Source organism: Talpa occidentalis, unplaced genomic scaffold (genome assembly GCF_014898055.3).
Source record: "Talpa occidentalis isolate TD23 unplaced genomic scaffold, MPIMG_talOcc4v2.1 talOcc4.10, whole genome shotgun sequence".
Classification (NCBI taxonomy): Eukaryota; Metazoa; Chordata; class Mammalia; order Eulipotyphla; family Talpidae; genus Talpa; species Talpa occidentalis.
In genome coordinates, this window is record NW_023600993.1 from 28,173,061 (window position 1) to 28,195,918 (window position 22,858).

The window sequence follows — 22,858 nt, forward strand, 5'->3', positions numbered from 1 at the left end:
TTTGCTGACAACACATGAATAAGATAGCACACAACTTTCAACAAAACCATCTTAAGCATTCTGAGTCTCTATTTACTTATATAATCTTGTTTTACTAAGCATACTTATTTAATTATGATCTTGTAGTCTAATATATATGACAACACCTTTATTTCTGAGTAGAGGATCATTAAAGAGTTATAAATTGTTATACAGTTTTTCCATGAATCTGATTGATTCATGACTTGCATTAAAAAGTTTATTCAGCACTTCTGCATTATTTATAAGCAGCTGCTAAGTTTTATTCTTTATTAAATACATCTTTCAAGATATCCAAATTAATACATTAAGCACTAGCAGGCAGTGGTAGTTGCAAACCAAAGCTTGTATTTTATTTTTTAACAAATATATTAATCAAGACATATTTATTCTTCTTAAATAATTAAAACAAACAATCAAAAACCCAGAAAAATATTCATGTCTCCCCTTTGGTGAACCAGATGGCAGGTATGGGGTATGGATGATAGGAAGACATACCTGGTACCTTCACCTCCTTCAGTAAATGGATTCATCATGAAACCAGAAATCATGTACTTAAGCACGGGGTCAATCTGTACAAAGGCCTCATCATATCATACATCTTTTTCCAAGCTATTGAGAAAAAGAGAAAGAAGAGAAATGAAATTTCAAGCTGGATTGAAATTTTTAAAAAAGTGATAGAGCTTACTCACGAGACAATCTATCCCAGGAAATTACACTTTGGCAATGTTTCCCGAGCAAGGTGATGATTAAAACAATACCTAAAATATATTGAAACATATCCCCTACATACCAGGTACTATGCTAAGATTATTTCATTTACCTTCATAAGAACCATATGAGAAGTACCATTGTTATTCCATTTTCAGATAAAGAAATTTTAGATGAAGTGAGTTAATTAACTTCCTTACATGACTGATATGAGTAAGGACCAATGAAACCTCCAAATTTCTTAATTTGACTTACCACCACAAAATCTGACTTATTTGAAAGAAGCCTTCTAGAGCTCTTATTCACTTTTTAAATTTACTGCATTCTTGTTAGGATGTTAAATTTTTTTAAAGATTTATTTATTTATGCATACAAGAACTGGGGTACAGGCCAGAGGTGCAGGGGTGAGAGGATTCACCAGAGCCAGAATGGGGAACAGAACAGGTGGATCGACTGAAATACACTGCTGAGGGGAGCAGCAGGCTAGACAGGAGAGGTCTGCTGTGCCATGTGGGTCATATCCCTGGCCAGGGATCGAATTCCGGTTGCAGTGGCTATGGGTTGCTCCTTATTGCTTAGTGCTGCGTCTTAACCCCTTGCACAGCCAGGGAGGCCCCAGGATGTTAAATTTTTAATGCTGTCTAGGAATTTAGGCAGAGGTTTCAAAATATGAGAACAATAAATAAGCATCACATCCTCATACATCTTAAATAAAGATGCCGCTCTTCCCATGCAGGAAATGCTAAGAGATTGTTGAAGGAATCCTGCCTTACACAAGAGAATGCAAACAATGAAATGAAGATCGAAGAGGCTGATCATGAGAAATCTTTGCAGAGTTGTGAAGGTGCTAGACATTTCCTCTCCCCATGGAGAAGGGAGAGTACTCTAGTTATCTACTGCTACATAACAAGTTATCCCACCCACATCTTAGGCACTGAAAATAAAAAACATTTAGTGTCTCACTTAACACCCTCAGAGCAGAAATTTAGAAGTAGTTTAGCTGAATGATTCTGGTTCAACGTTTTTATGAGGTAGCTGTCAAGATGTCATCTGACATATCAAATTGAGGTCATATGAACAACCTCTTGTAAAAAAAAAAAAACTAGGAAAAAAGTGAGTAACTGTCTTTCTCACTTTCTGTTGCGTAAGCAATGCTCAACATCACACCATCAAACTGCGTAGAATTTCCCAAACACAGAAAGAAGACTCAACTAATGATACACATAACAATACCACCAAAATTTCATATGTAAAGTCATCTCTTTGACTGCCCAACACAAATACAACCATTGTTTCCAATGCTTGTGCTTAAAAAAAAAATTGTCACTTAAAATATCACAATTATCTTCATCATCAAACATGCACACACACGGTCACTCTCTAAGAATCCAATGCTTCAATTACCACACACCCATCCATCTCTAAGTCTAGACTTCTAGTTGACATCCATTACTCTGCAACTGAAGGACTAAATAATACCACACTCTACATGCAACCGTGAAGTAAAATGTCAAGAAAGAAAATAAAAGTTAAAGCACATCATACATCAGGAAAGGAAATACAAGATGACAGTTCCTATTCCTTGGCCTCTTGATAACGAGACCTTCACTCCATTTATGATTTCCTTTCTCTACTAGTCTTTCTATATTCCATTCCTTCAACTAGTACCTTCATTTCTAAAGTGCATGATTGGGCCTCCCCGGTGGCGCAGCAGTTGAGCGCTGGGTTGTGAAGCTGCCCGCAGCCTGGGTGGCGCCGGTTCGATCCCCGGCTGCTCCCCGGCCACCAGAGGAGGGTCCCACATGGCGCGCAGACCTCTCCTGCCGCCCGCTGCTCCCCTCAGCAGTGTCCTTCGGTCCTTCTGCCTGCTCCGCTCCCCGCTCTGGCTCTGGTGAATTCTCTCACCCTCCTGCGCTTCTGACTGTACCCAGTGCATGTATAAACAAACAAATAAATAAATAAAACATGCCTCTATAAAAAAAAAGTATAAGAAAACCAAAAATTTTAAAAAAAATAAAATAAAAAATAAAATAAAGTGCATGATTGATGGGCCTATGTGTTTAAAGATATACCAGCAAACCCATTTCTGTTTGATTATCAATGTTAATTGCTCCAGCCAATACCTAAACCTTCTTCTTTTGCTTATCCATACAAAATAGTCACATAGCTGTCTCAGCTCCAAGTCAATGGAATCATTTTTCAGACTGTATTGGAAAAATTCCTCTCTTCAGTAATAAGTCTCTAAAAGAGCAATACCTAGAATTTCAGAGAATAGAAGTTAAAAATATTTTAAGTGGGGGTCATTAGGTATAATACCCCTTTGTTCCTAGACCCATTAACTTTGCCTATGGAAGTGTAGTGCTTTTAAAACATATTCAAAATTCTTTAACATTTCTCTCATTAAAAATATAAGGAGTCTCCTTTGATACAGCCAGCCTAAATGACTAAGTCATAATGAATTGAATGAGTTTTGAAGTGATACCAAATGACTTTCACTGTTAGTTTAGAAAAGGCATTAACATTTCCACCTAGATTTCACTCTTTGGGGATGCATACCAAAGGAACACAGCAATTATGTTGTGAGGAACCAAAGAGGCTATGGGAAGGCCACGAATAGAGGTGTTCTGACAAAAGGACTTAGCCAGTACCAGCATCAGTTAAAGACATGTGAAGGAGTGAGTCTTTAGATGATTCCATTACCCAACTTTCCAGCTGTCTTAGCTGGCATCAAGTAGGAAGCGGAACAGAAACAAGCTATGTCCACCAAATCCTGCACAATTTCAGATTTGTATGTAAAGTAAAAATTGTAATTATTTTAAGTGACTAAGAATTTTGGCAATGGTTCAACTGCCAAGTCATGGAACCAACCCAAGTGTCTGTCAACAGATGAATGGATAATGAAATTCTGGAATAAATACTAAATGGAATACTTTTTTCACATCTGTGAAAAAAGATGAAATAGTGGCATTTGAGATGAAATGGATTGACCTCAAGGTGATTATGCTAAGTGAAATAAACCAAAAATCAAAGACAGGTGATTTCAACAGATCGATGATTTCACTGATTTGTTGACTATAAATAACAACAAAAACAAACAAACACACAATCAGGTAATTACAGGAATAAATCTTGAATTCAGTGACAGACTGCAATGGTTACCAGATGGATAAACAATGGGGAGGGAGGAAGATGGGATAGAAGTACAGGTGGTTGGGTGCAGGGTGAATGGAACATGTGCATATGGAGGAGGGAAAGTAAAAAAAAAAATTTGGCAGTGGTTATACAGCAATAGGTAACAGGAACAGATGGAAAGAGCACCAAATAGTGGACATCTGATGTTCAGAGCATATACTGCATTCTATAAGAGTGCATCAAAAAGGGTTATCTCAGGCCTCCCTGGTGGCGCAAGGGGTTGGACACAGCACTATGAGGCAATTCGCAGCCTCTGCAGCATGAGTTCGAGCCCCAGCCAGCCAAGGAGCAGCCCACATGGTGCAGCAGACCTCTCCTGTCTAACCCACTGCTCCCCTCAGCAGCATATTTCATTCAGTCTCCCTGTTCTGTTCCCCACTCTGTCTCTGGTGAATGCTCTCACTCCCTGCACCTCTGGCCTATACCCTGGCTCTTGTATGCACAAATAAATAAATCTTTAAAAAAAAAAAAGAAATATTTAAAAAAAGGGTTATCTCCCAGAAGGTATCAATAAGATCAGATGCTTCTTGGTGAAAGAATATACAATTAGAGCAATGAATGCTATGGGCATTAGCCCACTGCAAAACTTCTTTCATTAGAGTGAGTTTCTTTTTTTTTTTCTTTTTTTTTTAAAGATTTATTTATTTATACAAGAACCGGGGTACAGGCTAGAGGCGCGGGAGGGTGAGAGGATTCACCAGAGGCAGAGTGAGGAACAGAACAGGTAGACTGACTGAAATACACTGCTGAGGGGAGCAGCAGGCGAAACAGGAGAGGTCTGCCCCGCCATGTGGGATCCTCGCCTGCCGGCCGGCCAGGATCTCACCGGCGCTGCGGAGGCTGCGGACAGCTTCACAGCGCGGCGCTCAACCGCCTGTGCCACCAGGGGAGCCCTTGAGTGAGTTTCTTGATGAAGAGCACTGTGTGATCAGATACAAAGGCAGTGTATAAAGTTCCCAGATAGTGGTGCTGACAGAAGCACAGCAAACAGAGAAAGTAAACCTAAAACTAGAGTAAGTGTATTCCAGAAGTGTATTCCCCGCTCCCTAAATGAGCCGGGAAATTCAATGAAGTTGACTTACCTCCTAGTGGCTGGACGATTCTCTTGGAATATAGGGTATTACCAGCAACTCAGGATTAGTCACTGCTGCTGGCCACCTAAACACTCAGCAGACTTGGTGATCCCATGCATAACTCCAATCCTGTGATCATTGCCATTTTGTTCATGATTCCACTGAGCAAACACAGAACCCGGGAGAGGAAACTGCATCTCATCCATAGAGTAGCTCATTTTATCTATATGATTCTTAAGAGTCATTCTGCAAGGTCCGTCAACATATCCCTTTCCACGCCTTCCTTGTCACTAGTTCTCCAATCATGCTCTTTTCATGTCCTTGATCCACTGCACAATCAACCTTGGACAACGGATTCTGACCATGAATTATCATCCAAGGTTATCTCTTTCAGGCAAAGTGAACCTTAAGACATAGCTGGAAATTCTGCCCACGGAAAGAACTTCTGCCCACTGAAAGACCTTCACAGATTCAATGTTCTCCAGGTCCAAAGTGGGACTACAACTACATAACAATCGTGTATTGTGCAGATCAATACTCTTGCATAGTACCCTGGCACATCTTGGGCACTCAATAAATATTGTTGAATAATTTCTTTTTTTAAGGCAGAATATATCCCTCCTCTGCTTAAATCTCTTCAGTACCTTTCCATTGATCTAAAAGATCCTGCTGGATGTGTCATCTGCATACTTCTTCCCTTTGTTCTCTGTACTCAATACCTGTGGCCCTCAATTCCTGGCATGTTCTATGACCGCTCTGATTTAGTCTCTGATTTATAGTTGCCTGTTAATTTGTTGTTGTTGTTCCATAAGATCTTTACTCAAACTGTTACCCTTCCTTGCCTAGTTAACTCCTTCTTTCAGATCTTGACTCCAGGATCCTTTCCTGTCTCATCACCATCTTTCTTCACTATATTTATCTGTGTGTTTAGTTAATTCCTGGGACTCTATAGTCTATGACTATACACACTCACCCCTGGGTCCCCAGCACCTAATACAGTGTTTGGCACTTAATAGTGCTAAATAGTATTTTGTTGAAGTGAATGAATACATGAATGAATGGCTGTGTCTACAACAAAATGCAGTATAGTTTATCTACAAAGTATCATTGACAATTTTACTTAAAAGCTCTCTGCCATCAATTTCTACTCCTCTCATACACATTTTTTTTAATTTAAAAAAATTGGCTAGAAAGGAATTTTTCAAAGCATTAATTCTATACTAGCACTATACAATAGAAATACATGAACCATGTATATAACTTTAATACACTAATAGCCACATTATAAAAAGTACAAATGCATCAACCTTAATATTAATTATGAAAACCTTCAGTTTTACATAACTGAATACATCTAAAACATTATCATTTTAACATATAATCAATATGAAAATTATTGAGCTGTTACATTCTTTTCCTTACACTGTCTTCAAATTTTAGTAGGATTTTTACAGTTGTATCATACCTCAACTTAAAACAACTGTAGTTTTAAGTGTTAACAGCTACAACGTGGCAGTGGATTCTGAACCAAATAAGGGATTGGGGGGGGGGGAAATAACAATAACAACAAATTAACAGGCAACCATAAATCAGAGACATTCTGCAGGGGAGGAGGAGGGAGAGGAATCAGGATCAAAACAGGGGAGGGAAGAGCACAAGGGACTATGGTGATGGTGCACTGGTGAACTGGTGGTGGGAATTCTATGGGGACTACACCCTAGGGGATAAAGCAAACATTGTGTAAAAATGAACAATGATGTAAAAATATATAATTAGATAAATTACAATATACAGTCTTTCTATAAGAAAGAATCTGACCAATCTCAGCACCTATATAGTGTCAAGAAAACTACTTCAAGTCAAGCTTTCATCTAGAAGGTTCTAACCATCTCAGTATACGATGATTTAAACCACATAATGCAGGAAGAACCAACTCCTTTGGGATTTGGAACTTACAAAGTTGTCTCTGGGAACAATTTTTCCTTGTGTGTACTTTCACTTTCCTATAACATTTTTTTCTCTTACTTAAATGGATACTTTTTTCCTTGTGAATCTGGGGGCTACCACTTCCCAGAGATTTCTGTTTCTCCGTTTAAGTCAGCTTATAATCCTCTGCATTCTTAGGTACTACAACGGTAAATCTTTCAGCTTCCTTAACTGCCTAGTAAAGTTGGGGGTGGTGGGGTCCATTCAGTAGCTATGTCCAGCATTGTTTATCCTTTTCGGCTCGTTCCCTATGCCTGGGCCTCCAAAGCAGGCAAGCGGGAAAACTGCTGGCCAGGGTTTATGCTCCAACAGCTGGATTTGGATTGCCTCCTTGCCCTGGAAAGCGGTTCTCTCTCCGCCTGCATTATATGCACACACGGTTTTGTTTCAGGGTGCTTCTACCTCACCACAGAGCATCCGGTCACAGGGTTGCACACCGGCCAGCACCTGCCCTCAACCCTGCCACCCGCCCTCCGCCGATTCGGGGAAGGCGGGACATCCGCCCGGCTCGGGCCGCTCCGGAAGTGACGTAGGAGTGTCAACATGCAAGATGGCGGCCCATCACCGGCAGAATACAGCAGGGCGGAGAAAAGTACAGGTATGGGAGACTGGCTCGTCGACCTCTCGGTCACGGCTGGCAATCCCGGGCCCACCTCCAGCGAGCAGACGCCTCGGGCCGCGGTCGGACGGGGTGGCGGCTTCGGGCGAGCGGGACAGAACGCGATTGGCAGCGAGGGGTGGGGCCGCGGCGCTAACGGCTTGAGGAAGGGGCGGGGGTGGGGTGGGGGCTGCCAACGGGGCCCTCCGGGGCCGGATCCCGGGTGCCTCAGAGGCAGGTTTGGAGCTGGAGGTTGCCGGCTGCCCGCTCTCGAGTAGGCTTGGTTTTGCGGGATCGGGATGGGCTTGATCCCCGCCCACCTGCCTCGGTCTTGCCTTGCCTTTCTCCACAGCGCTCTGCCCTAGCCGCGTCAGAGCCGAGGCCTCCCCGCGCTTCCCCTGCGGGCGGGCGGCGGCGGGGCGAGTGGGCCTGTGCGGGGGCGTGGCGGGGCTGCTGCTCGCTGACTTCCCTGCGGGGTTTCTGCGGTGGATTCTGCATGTGGGAGCCCCCGTTGTCTTTTCTGCGGGAGCTTTCTCCCGGGTGAGGTGGAAGCGACGTGGGAGTGTACTGGTGTTAGTGGGGAAATGATAATTCCTTTGCATTGGGAATTTAACTCCCTCTTCGCCATTTCTGCATTTTCAAGGGTGCAACCTTGAATCTGTACCGTTTCTGTGATTTATTATCCTAGGGTAAAGAGTTATCTAACCTGTCCGTATGTGCTTTCTGCCTTTGTAAATCCACTTTTGCTTGGGGTACGTTTAAGAGTTATTATTACCTATTTTCAGTGATGCCGGGAGTGAAAGCTCTATTATAGGTGATTGCCTGCGGGTACACAGTGTATAGTAATGACGGTATGGTGCACTACTAATTCATTGAACATTTACTCAGCACTAGTTTGGGCCCAAAAATGTGCAGAGAATTCAGAGTCTAAGTAATACCCAGATTTTCTTTATAAAATATGCATTATAAGTAGTTCTACAGGTTGATATCAGTGATTGTTTGATAGTCAGGACAAAGGTTGCTTTTGCTTCAGTAAGGAAGTCCCAGCAAAAGACTGTAAACCATAAAGTTTTCTGGGCCGTTCATTTTATTTTATTGATCTCATTGGTAAGTACAAAGTACTGAACACTCACTATATATTTGTCGAATCTATGAAGTAACAAAAACTAAAATAGCTTACCCTGTTAGATGATTTTTAAGTGCTTTGTGTGAGGGGATTTAGGTAAACCCAGCGTCCAAGCCAGTGGTGAGAATGTCTGCTCCTGACTGAATTATGTTACAAAATTATAACTTCATTGTATTCTTGACTCTAGATTGCTACACACCTTACTTTAGTAGAGATAGCTAATCCAGCCTCTCAACTTCTTGTATTTAGACTCAAAAGTACAGAGTGGAGAATAATATGTACATTAAATTACACTGGGGGAAAAACTGCGTGTTTTAATAAGCTGAATGTGAACCATCTCGTGGAAAGTGAAAAAAATGATGATTACACTCTTGCCGGTCAGAATACAATACTCAGGGTTTGGGCCCTTAGCCCCTTGCTCCCAAAAGCATTCAGATAATCAGATTGGTGAAATGACTTAAGTTCCTATGAAAAGCATTCAAAAGATTAGCCAACTGAAGGGATGACTCAGTGAAAGTGTTTTATGTGGTTTTGTTTTCTTTTTAATCAGTACGGGTTCTTTGCAAAAAAAAAAATAATAATAAAACCCAAAAAAATACAAAGTAAAAGTGATTTATTTTCAAGAAAACTGTGTACAGTGTGATATATAATCCTTCACCAGGGTTTATCTTTCCTCCTTTTTTTTTTTTTTAATTGAGTAAAAGTTGGTTTATATCACCATATTTGTTTTAAGGTTTATAGATTGAAACCTGTACAAATGTATGTTTCTACGCCAAGCCTGCCACCAGAGCCCCAGTAGTCTCCACCAGGCTCCATTGAACTCCTTCTGTCCACCCTGCTTCCCTTCCTTTCTGGTTGCCTCAGTTTTGCAGTCAGATGTCAAGGGTTTGTTATTTATGGCTTTGTTTTTGTCTGACCCTTTATTTTGTTTCTCTTTATTCCACATATAAATGGTACCATCTTCAATTTTTCTTTCTCTTGATTTATTTCACATAACATTGTTGTATCCAGTTCTACCCATGTTTTCACAAATGGCAAGAATTGATCTTTCCATTTTTTATAGCTAAGTAGTATTCCATTGTGTGTATATACCACATTTTTCTTTTTTTTTTTTTTTTTTTTTTTTTTTTTTAAGATTTTTTTTTTTTAGAGGCATGTTTTATTTATTTATTTTATTTGTTTGTTTGTTTTATTTATACAAGCACTGGGTACAGTCAGAAGCGTGGGAGGGTGAGAGAATTCACCAGAGCCAGAGCGGGGAGCAGAGCAGGCAGAAGGACCGAAGTACACTGCTGAGGGGAGCAGCGGGCGGCAGGAGAGGTCTGCGCGCCATGCGGGACCCTCCTCCGGTGGCTGGGGAGCAGCCGGGGATCGAACCGGCACTGCAGAGGCCGCGGGCAGCTTTGCAACCCAGCGCTCAACCGCTGCGCCACCGGGGAGGCCCTATACCACATTTTTCTGATCCACTTCTTCATCCTTGGACACTTAGGTTGTTGCCATAACTTGGCTATTGTAACTCTTCAATAGACATGTGATATATAGTTCTCTGCCACAATTTTCCGACCTGAGCACTATTGACATCTTGTCCTGGACAATTGTGGGGAAAAGGGAGAACAGAGAAGGGTGTTGTTCTGTGCATTGTAAGTTGTTTAGTTTCATTTCTGGGGCTTCTACCCATTGGATGTTAGCACCTCCCCGGTTGTGGTAGCCAAAATGACTTTCCTGTAGGGCAAAGTTTCCATTAGTTGAAAGCCACAGTTCTGTACCTCTTTGTCCATATGTATGTGATTTATGTGATTTTTTTAACTCTATGTGGAGTCGTATTATTCAGTTTTGTGTCTTACTGTTTGTCATAATTTTAAATATACATTACTGTTGACCCAGTTGACATCTTGTGATGGTCAGAAAGATAATCAAGTGTCAATTTAGATATATAATGCATTTCCCAAGATATCAGAGCAAATCCTTCCACTTCCTTCTGATCCTTCAGTGTGATGATTTTCCGGCAACCTCAGTCTGTTGCTTGACTCTGTATCTTTCCTTCATTTATGGCCTTTTCCCTCATTTGCTTCAGAATTCTTGGAGAAAGCTTGGGCAAAAGTTACTTTTGTTCCAGGGTTAGAAGTGGTAATATCATGCCCTACCATTCAGTAGTTAAAGAATAGAAATACTTGGCTTTCCAAGAGAATTCCAAGAAGAATTCTCTTGGTTGGAAATGACCCAAAATCCAACTTACCCAGGTTCACATAATGAAAGACATATTAGTTCACATAAATGAAAACTCAAAGAGTAGTGCTAGTTTCATGAAAATTTTGAAACAACAGGCTCATTTTGACTCTATACCCTAAGAAAAGATGTAAAGAAAGCTTCACCATTGGTCTGCCTATGGTTGTCCTGTTCATTCCCCAGTTCCAGATGTTCCCTTTTTAAGGCATGTGACTGCACCTATCCCAGACCTCATGTCTTTTCATGACACTATCCAGGGTAACAAAGAGTCTCTTAAGTAGCCCTTGAACAGTTTCTCCTGCTACTTGCTCGTTTTGAGAAAAATATGGAGAGTGGGAGTGGGGAGTGGCAACCAGCAAACATCTTTTTGTCAATACGTATCCTTCCCTGCCAAATATCTGGTAATTCTAGACCTATTTAGAGCTCAGTATGGTTTTTCCCACTGATTCTAAGTCTCAGATCTGGGTTGGTTGGTTAATCTTTGAGACTTTTTAGGGAAATTAGAATAGTGCCAAATCCTAGCTTTTCAAGAGCAAGGAAAGACCCTTCTTTAACAAATTAGCCAAATGTCAAAGGTGACGATTTAAGTATAGACTGCGTCATAAAAAATTCAGTGCCATATGACACCTGTTAGAACGGGGGCCAACAAACTTTTTAGATAGTAAATGTTTTAGGCTTTTCAGGCCAATCTGTGTCATAACCACTCAGCTCTGCCATTATATTGTGAAACCAGCCACAGATGATACCTAAATGAGTAGGTGTGATCATGTTCCAATAAAACTCTTTACAAAAACAGGTCCTTGGGCTGGGTTTGCCTCACAGGAGGTTTTGGGTTTTGGTTTTTTTTTTAAGCCCCTGCTTTAGGAAAAGGTGAGGCTAGAATGTGTCCTATTTTTATTTACAATACTACTTTTTAGAATACTTCTTAAAATCAACACTCTTGAAATAACAGATATCAAAAAGTCATGGTCCACAAAATTCAACAGGATGTATAAATTATTGATATTTGGCCAGTTTTTCTTGGCCAAAGTTAGCCTTATTTAGCTTTATACACATATATGATTCCACCTATAGAAAGTTATAAAACAGGCAAAACAAATCTGTGGTTTAAAACTAAATGAAAGGTCAGATCTAGATCGCCTGAGGGTGTTGTGTAGGGATTGAGAAGAGAATGGGAAACTCTAGATTAGTGAGAATGTCCTATATATCTTGGTAGGGTTTTGTATTATACAGGTATATTCGTTTTTCACAAGTATGTTTGTACAGTTGACGTGTACATTTCACTCTGCATTTTTTATCTTGAACAATGAACTCTGGTGGTAATACATGCTGAAGTATGTATATCAACAAGTTGACATACAACTTGTTTTGAAAGACATGGAAAATAAGGTGTCTTATTTTTGTAATTAAGGTTACAGACCTTAAAATGGAGGTATTACCCTGGATTGGCCCAGTGATCATACAAACCCCTAGAAACAGAAAACTTTCTGCAGCTGGTGGCAGAAGTCAGACTTGAGATATAAGAGGAATCCTTCATTGCAGGAGAGGACCATAGAAAGCTCGAGAAGGAGTGCAGCCTTTAAGCATAAGCAGCAAGGAAACAGGGCACTCTGCCCTACAATCACTAGAAGCTGAATTCCACCCACAACCAACTTGGAAGCAGACTCTCCCAGAGGCTCCAGGAAGGAATGCATACCCCCTAATTCTTATTGATTTAAGCCTCCTGAGAGACCCTGAACAAATGGACCATCCTTGCCTCATTGGACTTCTGACCTTGTTAACTGTGAAATAAGAAATGGGAGGTGTTTTAAGTAACTAATTTGGGATAATTTATTATGGTAACAATAGAAAGATAATCTGATTTTCTCTTGAAGTAATGGTAACGAAAGATATGTTTTTCTCCTTATTGCTTTTACTCTCTGGCACATTGCCAATAACTCTAGCAGCATTTCACCTTGAAATGTGATCATCACTTAAGTTCATCCCCACTATCTGATTTATTTGTTTTGAGTCCCAGGTAGTTGCTAGAGAAATTAAGCAAACAATGCTTTCTGTGCTACAAATACTAACAGTGTAACTTAAATACATGCTGCTGGAGGACTACCCTATTATTTTTCTACCTGTCAAAGTCCCTTCAGTTGGCTCTTCCAAAATGAATACCACTCTCTGCAAGTCTGTTTTTCCATCTCTTGCAGATTTCTTATTAATACCCTCTTCTCCTCTTTTAAAAAGGCAAATCAAGACCATCAGATATGAGTTCTCAACTTCTCTGCCTTTGCTGCACTCTAGACTTGTCTAATTGCAAATTTTCCAGGACTTTGTGCACTCATTTATTGATCCTATAGCTAACACCTTTTACTTTTTTTTTTTCCCTTCATCTCTTCTGCCTACAAAGCTTCCCTAAATCTTAGTAAGAACCTTCATTTGCTGTCACTTCTAGTTATACTCTTTCCCCCATTAGAATGAAACCTCTGGGAGGACTGTTGTACTCACAAATGTATCAGCATTTGGAATGAAGTCTGACAACTGCTGGATGTGTAATCAATGTTTGTTAAAAAAATTAAATCCTGTGGGGGCCTCCCTGGCGGCGCAAGGGGTTAAGTGTCTTTAAAAAAATTAAATCCTGTCTTCCTTCTATTTTTATACAGCCAATTTTTCCCCTAGCAAGTTTTTAACATGTCTTGGAACATATCACTATACATAGTTAGCTCATCTTCATTCCTTAATGACCACTCAGAATTTATGTACCATAATTTAACCACTTCTTCATTGAAGATATTGCTTTTGTTTTTTCCATCATACTAAAATTTACTTTAAAAATAATAGCAGGGCCTCCCCTGTTGGCGCAGTGGTTGAGCGCTGGGCTGCGAGGCTGCCCGCAGCCTCTGCAGCTCCGGTTCGTTCCCCAGCCACCGGCAAGGGTCCCACAAAAAAAAAAAAAAATAATAGCAGAGGAGCAGAGGGGCCTCCCTGGTGCGCGGGGGGTTGAGATGCAACCTATGAAGCTGTCCACAGCCACTGCAGCACGAGTTTGCTCCCCTGGCCTGCCAGGGAGCAACCCACATGGTAGACCTCACCTGGCTCGCCGCTGCTCCCCTCAGCAGTGTACTTCGGTCAGTCTTCCTGTTCTGTTCCCCACTCTGTGTCTGGTGAATCCTCTCACAACCCTCCACCCCCTGCACCTCTGGCCTGTGCCCCAGCTCTTGTATGCATAAATAAATGGATTTAAAAAAAAATTTTAAATAATAGCAGAGTTATAAAATAGTAAAGGAAGTCTTACAAAACTAAACCATAGAACAGAGATAGATAATACAGAATGTGTAAAAGATGAAAGATAAGTTTGAACGTTCCAACAGCTGACTGATGGGAGTTTAGAAGGAACAAAGAAAACAGATGGTTATTAATAACTATATAAAAAAAATTTATATAAAAAAATTTCACAGAACTGCTGAAGTGCAACAATCTTCTTGATTTAAAGGGCATTTCTAAATATATAGCAAGATTGATAAAAGAATCAAATCAAGAAACATTGTAGCCCCAAGGGGGGGGGAGATTTTTAAGTTAGAGGGAGGGGAAAGGAGGACAGTGAAATGGGAGGTGTACAGGGAAGTATGAGAATGAGTTCCCTTTAAAGTTTGATAAGGCAGAATAGCATTGAATTCAGTGACAGCACTGGATGCTAGAAGAAGTTAGAGCACTGCTTCCAAGTCTGTGTGTGCTCCATAGTCTCTATTAAAAGAAATGTGGGCCTCCCCAGTGGCGCAGCAGTTGAGTGCTGGGTTGCGAAGCTGCCCGCGGCCTCTGCAGCGCCGGTTTGATCCCCGGCTGCTCCCCGGCCACCGGAGGAGGGTCCCACATGGCACGCAGACCTCTCCTGCTGCCTGCTGCTCCCCTCAGCAGTGTACTTCGGTGCTCCTGCCTGCTCTGCTCCCCGCTCTGGCTCTGGTGAATTCTCTCACCCTTCCGTGCTTCTGACTGTACCCAGCTCTTGTATAAATAAATAAATAAATCTTTTTAAAAAATAAAATAAAAAATAAAAAAAAATAAAGGAAATGTGTAACAAGAAAAACAGATAAATGGCCTTTTGAAGCCCCAGAGATTCAGAGAGACTGAAGTTAACATTGAAGCCAGCATGTTCCTGATAGCTTTTCAATGTCTGATTTTTGCAACAAATATTTATTAAATGTCTTTTATATGTCAGACATTATAATGAAGATAGAGTGGTAGGAGGAACAAGGCAGGCTCTCTGCTTGCCCTCTTACAGCTTTTATTTTAATGGAGAAGAGTAATAACAACAAAGGTACATAGGCATATGGTAAGAACTGTGAGGGAAATTTGTAGGGTAAGTGGTTGGGAAGAATTTTTGTAAATGATCTGAAGGATGAGGTGAGCCATACAAAATAAAATCTGGGGGAAGACTATTCCTGTGGAGGATGGAGTGGTAGCGAATCTTCTTGACACAGGGAACTGTAAATTGGAAGATCCTTAGTGGGAAAGAGTTTGATGCGTTTGAAGATCCGAGAGGAGTCTGGTGTAGATGTCATCAAAGAAACTGGGAAGTTAATTTGAAGTTAGTGTGAGGTTGCAGGGTAGAACCAAAGTGTGCAAGGGCTTTAGACTTTGAATGTTGTGAAAAACATCAGGAAGGTTTCAGCAAAGAAATACATGCTTTTATTTAAAAATTTTCTCTTATGAGTCTTAACTGTACTTCCTGCCCTCAGGCTTTGTGAGATACCCTTATATTCTTATGTTAAATTCTTTTTTAAAAAGTTTAATTTAAAACTGGTTTGAGTAGTTTTCAGTTACAGTTGCTTGCATCCTAAAGACTAGGTTAAAACAACATCCTTGTTTGTGTGTCGGTCATTTTCTTTTTAAAAGGTTTCCTTTTGGGGATCTTTGTTCCTCTTTCTGTTGGCAAGTTTGACATAATCTTTTTTTTTAATATTTTATTTTATATAATTCTTACATCATTTTTCATCTTTGCACAATGTATGCATTTTCATTATGGTTGTAATCCCCATACAATTGCGCAAACCCCCCCCCTTATTTTGACTCTGTTCCTTCCTCTCCGCACCCCCCCCATCCCATAGCGTATCTCTGGTTTATAGTTGCTTGTTGATTTAGATTTTTACTTTGTATTGATTAGTCTTTTTCCTAGTCTCTTATTTAAGTTTTCTAAATTCCTGCTATGAGTGAGACCATCCGGTATTTTTCTTTTTCTTTCTGACTTATTTCGCTGAGCATGATCCCTTCTAGCTCCATCCATGTTGCTGCAAACTGCATGTGTTTATCTTTTTTGATTGCTGAGTAATATTCCATGGTGTATATGTACCACATCTTCTTGATCCAGTCATCTATTTTTGGGCATTTGGGTTGTTTCCAAAGCTTAGCTATTGTAAATAGTGCTGCTATAAACGTAGGGGTGCAGGTGCTCTTTGGAATTGATGTTTCTGTGTCATTTGGGTAAATACCTAGGAGTGGAATTGCTGGATCATATGGAAGCTCTATGTTTAGTAGGTCCAGAAATCTCCACACAGCTCTCCATAGTGGTTGGACCAGTTTGCGCTCCCACCAGCAGTGCAGGAGAGTTCCTTTTTCTCCACAACCTCGCCAACATTTGTTGTTGCTAGTTTTTTTAATATGTGCCATTCTCACTGATGTAAAGAGCTGATGAGACTCAACAAAAACAAAGAAAATAATCCAGTCCAAAAATGGGCAGAAGAGCTAAAAAGAAACTTCACCGAAGAGGAAATGCAAATGGCCAACAGGCATATGAAAAAATGTTCAACATCACTTGTAATCAGGGAAATGCGAGTTTGACATATTCTTAATGTTTTATAAGGAGTCTGTGTGTTGTCAAGACAGACTTTTCTTGTTCATATTCATTAGTTTTCCAGTTAGATATTTGTCTTTTGAATTTGTTGGTGTTATTTTTGACAACCAGAAGGGTTTTTTTAAAAATATCTTTTTTTTTGGGGGGGACCCTCACTGGTGGCCGGTGATCGAACTGGTGCTGCAGAGGCTGCGGGCAGCCTCGCAACCCAGCACTCAACCACTGCGCCACCAGGGGAGGCCCTTTAATAATATCTTTATTGAGATAAAATTCACCTAAATTCACCCTATTAGGTACAATTCAGTGATGTTTAGTATACTCACAAAGGTGTGTGCTGATCACCTCATTCCAGGACATTTTCATGACCCTAGAAAGAATCCCCATGCCTATTAGTACTTACTCCCAATTCTCCTCTCCAAACCCTCGCCAGCCATTAATCTACTTTCTGCCTCTCTGGATTTACATATTCTGAATATTTCATATAAGTAGAATCATAAAATCTGTGGCCTTTTGTAGCTGTCCTCCTTCACTTAGCAGTTTTCAAGGTTCACCAGGCTACAGCATCTGTCAGTACTTCACTCCTTTTTCTAACTGCATCATCATATTCCATTGTGTGGCTGTACCACATTTCCCTTATCCTTTTGTTAGTTGATGAACATTGAGTTGGTTGTTTCCACTTTTTGGCTATTGTGAATAATTCTGCTCTGAACATTTGTGTACACATATGAAAGATTTGACTTGTATTTGTTCAGATCAGATTTGTCTTTTCCTTTGCAAAGGTTGCTCTCTTGTCATGTTAGCAGAATCATCTCTATATAAAGATTTGTATATTCTCACCTGTGTATTTATGATTTAACTATTAAATTTCAACCTTTAATACATATAAAAATTAATTTTGGTTGAAGATTTGGAGAAAGAATATGCTATTTGGGGCCTCCCCTGGTGGCTCAGCTGTTGAGCTGGTTCGTTCCCTGGCCACCGGCGAGGGTCCCACAAAAAAAAAAAAAAAAGAATATGCTTTTTCCCTATAGGATCACTAGGTAGTCCTTAATAATTTATTGCATAATTTAGTAATCCCTCATTGACTTGAAACACTTTATATCAAAACAGAATACTAATAGCAGGAAAATATGTTTCTGAATTTTGTTTTATTTGAATGATCCTTTTATGTATTTCTATTGTGGTACTCCTTTGTAATTCTGATAACTTTGTGATACCTTTAAGTATCTTTAAGATCTTAAGAGAATATCCTTCCAGTTATCTACATCTTTAAAAAAATGACTGGATATTCCCCCCAAAATTATTTATTTTGCCAACTTTTAGTCTAGGAAGAAATCTAGTAGGATTCTGAGTTAGCAAAGAATTGTTAATTTTGAATCTGCCTGTGTTGTGGTATAGCATCTCTCCTTCATTCAGGTTCTTCCTTTATGTACCTTGTTCTGTGGATTCCAGGTTTTCCTTGCAAGTTGTATCTCTAGGTATTTATTCTTATTGCTATTACATTTGGGTTTCCACAAACTCATTATATTCTTAATAGGTTATTTCATTGGATTTGAAAAGTTTTGCTTTTGACTTCTAACCAGCTTGTTGGACTTTTCCTTAAATGTAAAGGAAGCATTTTATTTGATTCTGTTGGGTTTCACACAGAGCAGACTGAGTAGCAGTAACAAAGTAGGGCAGAGTGCTCTGAAGCTGAGTGATACTATAGGAACTCAAAATTTCATTTTGCTTGGCAGGTCAGGGAAAGCCTTTTTGAGAAAGCATCATTTAACAAAATCTAAAAACTGCAGTAGGAATTAGCCAGACAGAGTGGGAGGAAAAGCTTCCAAACAGAGGGAACCCGTATGTGTGATGTCTGGATGTACAGTATGTACAAAGAACAGGAGCAAAGGGAACAACATGAGTGGCAGAAGAGGTGAACAAGGCATATCTAGTAGAGTAAGCAACAGAAGTTTCTGAGCAGAAGTCAGAAACATTCCAATTTACATTTTTAAGAAATAGCTCCAGCTGCTTCGTCATTCCTCTCTGAAAAGTAGGTTTTATATTGTAAGACATGGGGTTTTGAATTTCATATGGACCACTAGTAGGATCCATATTGTTATTTCATGTTTGTAACTTCCTAAAAGGTACATCTTAACATTTGTCAGGTTTCCTATGTTATTCGAGATGAAGTGGAGAAGTACAATAGAAACGGAGTGAACGCCCTGCAGCTGGACCCAGCACTCAATAGACTTTTCACCGCCGGCCGAGACTCCATCATAAGAATATGGAGTGTCAATCAGCACAAGGTAAGGCATGGATTGAGTTTACATTTTAAATCTATACTTAGTAAACTTTGGTCTCAGCTTTCATAGTATCAGATTTAATGTCTTTGAGCACTGAGTTATTTAGTACACTCTATAAAGAAACTGTAGGGCCTCCCCTGGTGGTGCAGCGGTTGAGCGCTGGGCTGCGAAGCTCCCCGTAGCCTCTGCAGCACTGGTTCAGTCCCCGGCCACTGGCGAGGGTCCCACATGGCACACAGACCTCTCCTGCCGCCCGCTGCTCCCCTCAGCAGTATATTTCGTCGGTTTGCCTATTCTGTTCTCTGCTCTGGATCTGGTGAATTCTCTCACCCTCCTGTGCTTCTGTCTATACCCAGTGCTTGTATAAATAAATAAATAAATATTTTAAAATAAATAAATAAATAAAGATACTGTAACTAGAATTCTGTAACCTTGTGAGAAAAATATCCAGGGAAGTTTTATAAGTGTTTTTAGCTAAGAGATTCCATAAATTAGGTTTGTGATTAAGAACTCTCTGCTATATAGGAACAAAGAATTGGTATATTAAGAGAATTACATTCAACAGTTTTCTTCCTGTTTTATATGTTCCCAAAAAACTTCCTTGGCAACCCTTTTCAGTGCTATTAAGAGAAAGTTGAAAATGTTTTTACATTCAAAATTCATCTTGAACAAATATTTTACTCCTTCATTTGAAAGTGATTAGGGTGCCCACAAAACCCATAGATCCTTATTAGACAATATTAAGGTTGGTATAAAAATAAGAAGACTACTCAGAGTCTTTATTCTGGAGAGTAAAAGTCTGCTTTCTGAAGCAGGGAAGGGTATTTAAATACATGTAAAGATAAATCCCCAAATGGAAAGAAACACTCTTTGTATTTGTTTGAATGCCTGTGTTGTGAATGACATAGAAAAGAAGATTCAGGGAAGGAAAATGAGCATTTATTAAGTTGTTAACTATGTACCAGACACTCTTGGAACTGTAATATCCAGTATGATTTTAACTCTCACAATAGATCTTCTATGCGACTGTAATGATCCATTTTCATAGCGGGGAAAACAGGCTCAGAGCAATCCACGGTGAAATAACTAGTAAATAGCAAACTATAAACGAGTCAACCCAAAACCCTGATGCTAAACCTTGTGTTTTTAAAAGTCCATGTCTTTTTAGCAAGCTATTTGAATACGATGTTCAATCTACAATAAAAAGCTACTGCTTTGCACAGTTGCTGGATAATATTTCTTTAAATGGATGTTGGTCCAGTGGGTTTTGAACATTGTAACCAGTGGAAACAGTGGTAACCCCATGTCAAAACATGAAAAGTAAAAAAAAAAAAAAAAAATACGACTTTTAAGTGCTTTTTAGAACTTGTGTTTGAATTTGTATGTCACCTTTCTGGGAATTTACCTTATTTCAAACAAGTTAAACACTCATAAGAAGTAACCCAGAAGAATGTAGAAAGCTGGCTTTCATGCCCTCCTGAAACATCTTTATTCTAATCTTCATTTTATAACAAAATTGAATAGCATCATTTCTCAGACAGTCTTTTAGAGAGTGTCTTAAAGTGCCTTGAACTTGCTTGTTTTAGGTGTAGAATGTAATTAATTCTGTTAAGGCCTCTCCTGGTAATTAAGCCAGTGGAAAGGAATAGAAGAATCTTGAGTTACTGAATTGAAGTGGTAATATGGGTAGTTCTCCTTTTGCCCTTGCCTCCCATTTCTCTGAAGGACTGTCAATATCATGAGGAAAACATTTAATTCAAAAGGTAAAAACAGCATGGGGAAGCTAAAAGCAAAAGTGTTTATCTGCCTTGCAGTCATCCATGCGCTTTACCTCACTCATTAGCCTCATTTCCTGCCTGGCTACTATGACCCCTCACCTCTACTGATTCAAATCCTGCCAGCCTGCAGATTTGTTCCTGGCCCTTCATTTAGTACTTTGTGTCACATATAGTGCCTAACCTAGATCTTGATGCCCTTTCCACCACAAGGCTTAAAAATAAAGCACTTATTCTGGAAACCTATAGTTTCATTAGTAATAAAACTGTCCTGAAACAAAACTTCTATGTAGCATTCATTGTCTGAAAGCTCAGCTGTTTGATGAAATTCTAGTTTGAATTCAGTTGTCAATTTTAAGGCCATAAAGCAGTGTGTCACATAAATTGAATAATATAAACATCTATAATTGTGTTAGAGCTCATCTTCTACTATAAACTAATGGCATTCTTTTCTTTTTAATTTTAGCAAGATCCATACATAGCATCTATGGAACACCATACCGATTGGGTAAATGACATTGTGCTCTGTTGTAATGGGAAGACATGTAAGTATTTCTTTGGATTATTGGGCTTCTGGAAATTTTTAATTCAATGAAGTATATTTTTCAAGTAAAATTTTTATGACGGGGCCTTCCTGGTGGCACAAGGGTTTAAGACGCAACCTATCAAGCTATCCACAGCCACTGCAGCACAAGTTCGATTCCTGGCCAGGGAGCTACCCACATGGCACAGCAGACCTCTCCTGACTCACCTGCTGCTCCCCTCAGCAGTGTATTTCAATCTGCCTGTTCTGTTCCCCACTCTGTGTCTGGTGGATCCTCCCACCCACCACGCCTCTGGCCTGTGCCCCAGTTCTTGTCTGCATAAATAAATAAATCTTTTAAAAAAATACAGTTGGTTGTAGACTATATAATGGTGTGTTTGTTTATGAATGAACAGTAACAGATATTTGAAGTAATGTTAGGAATATTATAGTCAAGTATGTATATATGTGTGAATGTGTGTGAACATTAATCTGAATCAATTCTACATTGTGTTAAGATAAATCTTTAAAACAGTGTTAAGTCATCCTACTAAGGGATTTGTTAATTCTTTTCTTCTAGTAATATCTGCTTCTTCTGACACAACAGTAAAAGTATGGAATGCACATAAGGGATTTTGCATGTCAACATTAAGGACACATAAGGTAAAGTAACAAACATATTTTTCAATGTATTTAGTATTAGGATTAGGAGCTTTATATGACTCACTTTCTTATTGATCTATAGAGTAGGTCATAGTATATATGTTTTTGTTACAGGATTATGTAAAGGCCTTAGCCTACGCCAAGGATAAAGAACTGGTAGCATCTGCTGGGCTGGACAGACAAATATTCCTTTGGGATGTGAATACTCTCACAGCATTGACTGCCTCAAATAACACTGTCACAAGTAAGGTGTTTGAAAAATTTCTTTGAAAGTGATCTAAGATGACATACATGAAGAATGGTTTACAAAATATCTTTGATAGGTTTGCATCAAGACTGTTTACAAATGGGGAGTTCCACCTACAGCTTCTATAGCTAATTCCCACTACAGTCTAAAAACAGTAATTTCTCCAGGTATAACCTGGTTGTTTTTGTACATGTGCATGTCTTAGCTCCCTAGCTTAGTGTAAATTCCTGCAGGACAGGAGAGTCTATCTTGTTATTACTTTGTATATTCCCTAGCATTGCCTGGCCCCAAACTACACACTCAAAAGATTTTATTGATGGAGGGGATGACTGCCTGACAAAGTAGGCAGTGTTTGATTTTTTAAAGTGTTACTAAATATTAAGAGACTTTGGGGCCTCCCTGGTGGTGCAGGCGGTTGAGCGCCGCACTGTGAAGCTGTCCACAGCCTCTGCAGCGTGGGTTCGATCCCGGCCAACCGGCGAGAATCCCACATGGCAAAGCAGACCTCTCCTGTCTTGCCCGCTGCTCCCCTCAGCAGTGTATTTCGTCAGTCTGCCTGTTCTGTTCCCTGCTCTGTCTCTGGTGAATCCCCTCACCCTCCC

The 22,858-nt window shown here is 39.9% G+C and overlaps 2 protein-coding genes across 3 annotated transcripts in view; one reads left to right on the forward strand and one right to left on the reverse strand.

The window, feature by feature from the left end:
- The window catches only part of SCN11A (sodium voltage-gated channel alpha subunit 11), a 117,916-nt gene extending 111,646 nt beyond the window's left edge, over positions 1-6,270 (reverse strand). The window contains exons 1-2 of the mRNA XM_054693188.1: positions 5,004-6,270; positions 517-630 (exon numbers count right to left, since the gene is read on the reverse strand). Coding sequence (XP_054549163.1) covers positions 517-569 — 53 coding nt within the window. The 5' untranslated portion in view covers positions 570-630; positions 5,004-6,270. The remainder of the gene's footprint in view (positions 1-516; positions 631-5,003) is intronic.
- Positions 6,271-7,494: 1,224 nt separating this feature from the next.
- Positions 7,495-22,858, forward strand: part of WDR48 (WD repeat domain 48) — a 40,895-nt gene continuing 25,531 nt past the window's right edge. For both annotated transcript variants that reach the window (XM_054693193.1, XM_037526658.2), the window contains exons 1-5: positions 7,495-7,578; positions 18,911-19,051; positions 21,290-21,368; positions 21,927-22,009; positions 22,124-22,253. In XM_054693193.1, the coding sequence (XP_054549168.1) occupies positions 7,531-7,578; positions 18,911-19,051; positions 21,290-21,368; positions 21,927-22,009; positions 22,124-22,253 (481 nt within the window). In that variant the 5' untranslated portion in view covers positions 7,495-7,530. The remainder of the gene's footprint in view (positions 7,579-18,910; positions 19,052-21,289; positions 21,369-21,926; positions 22,010-22,123; positions 22,254-22,858) is intronic.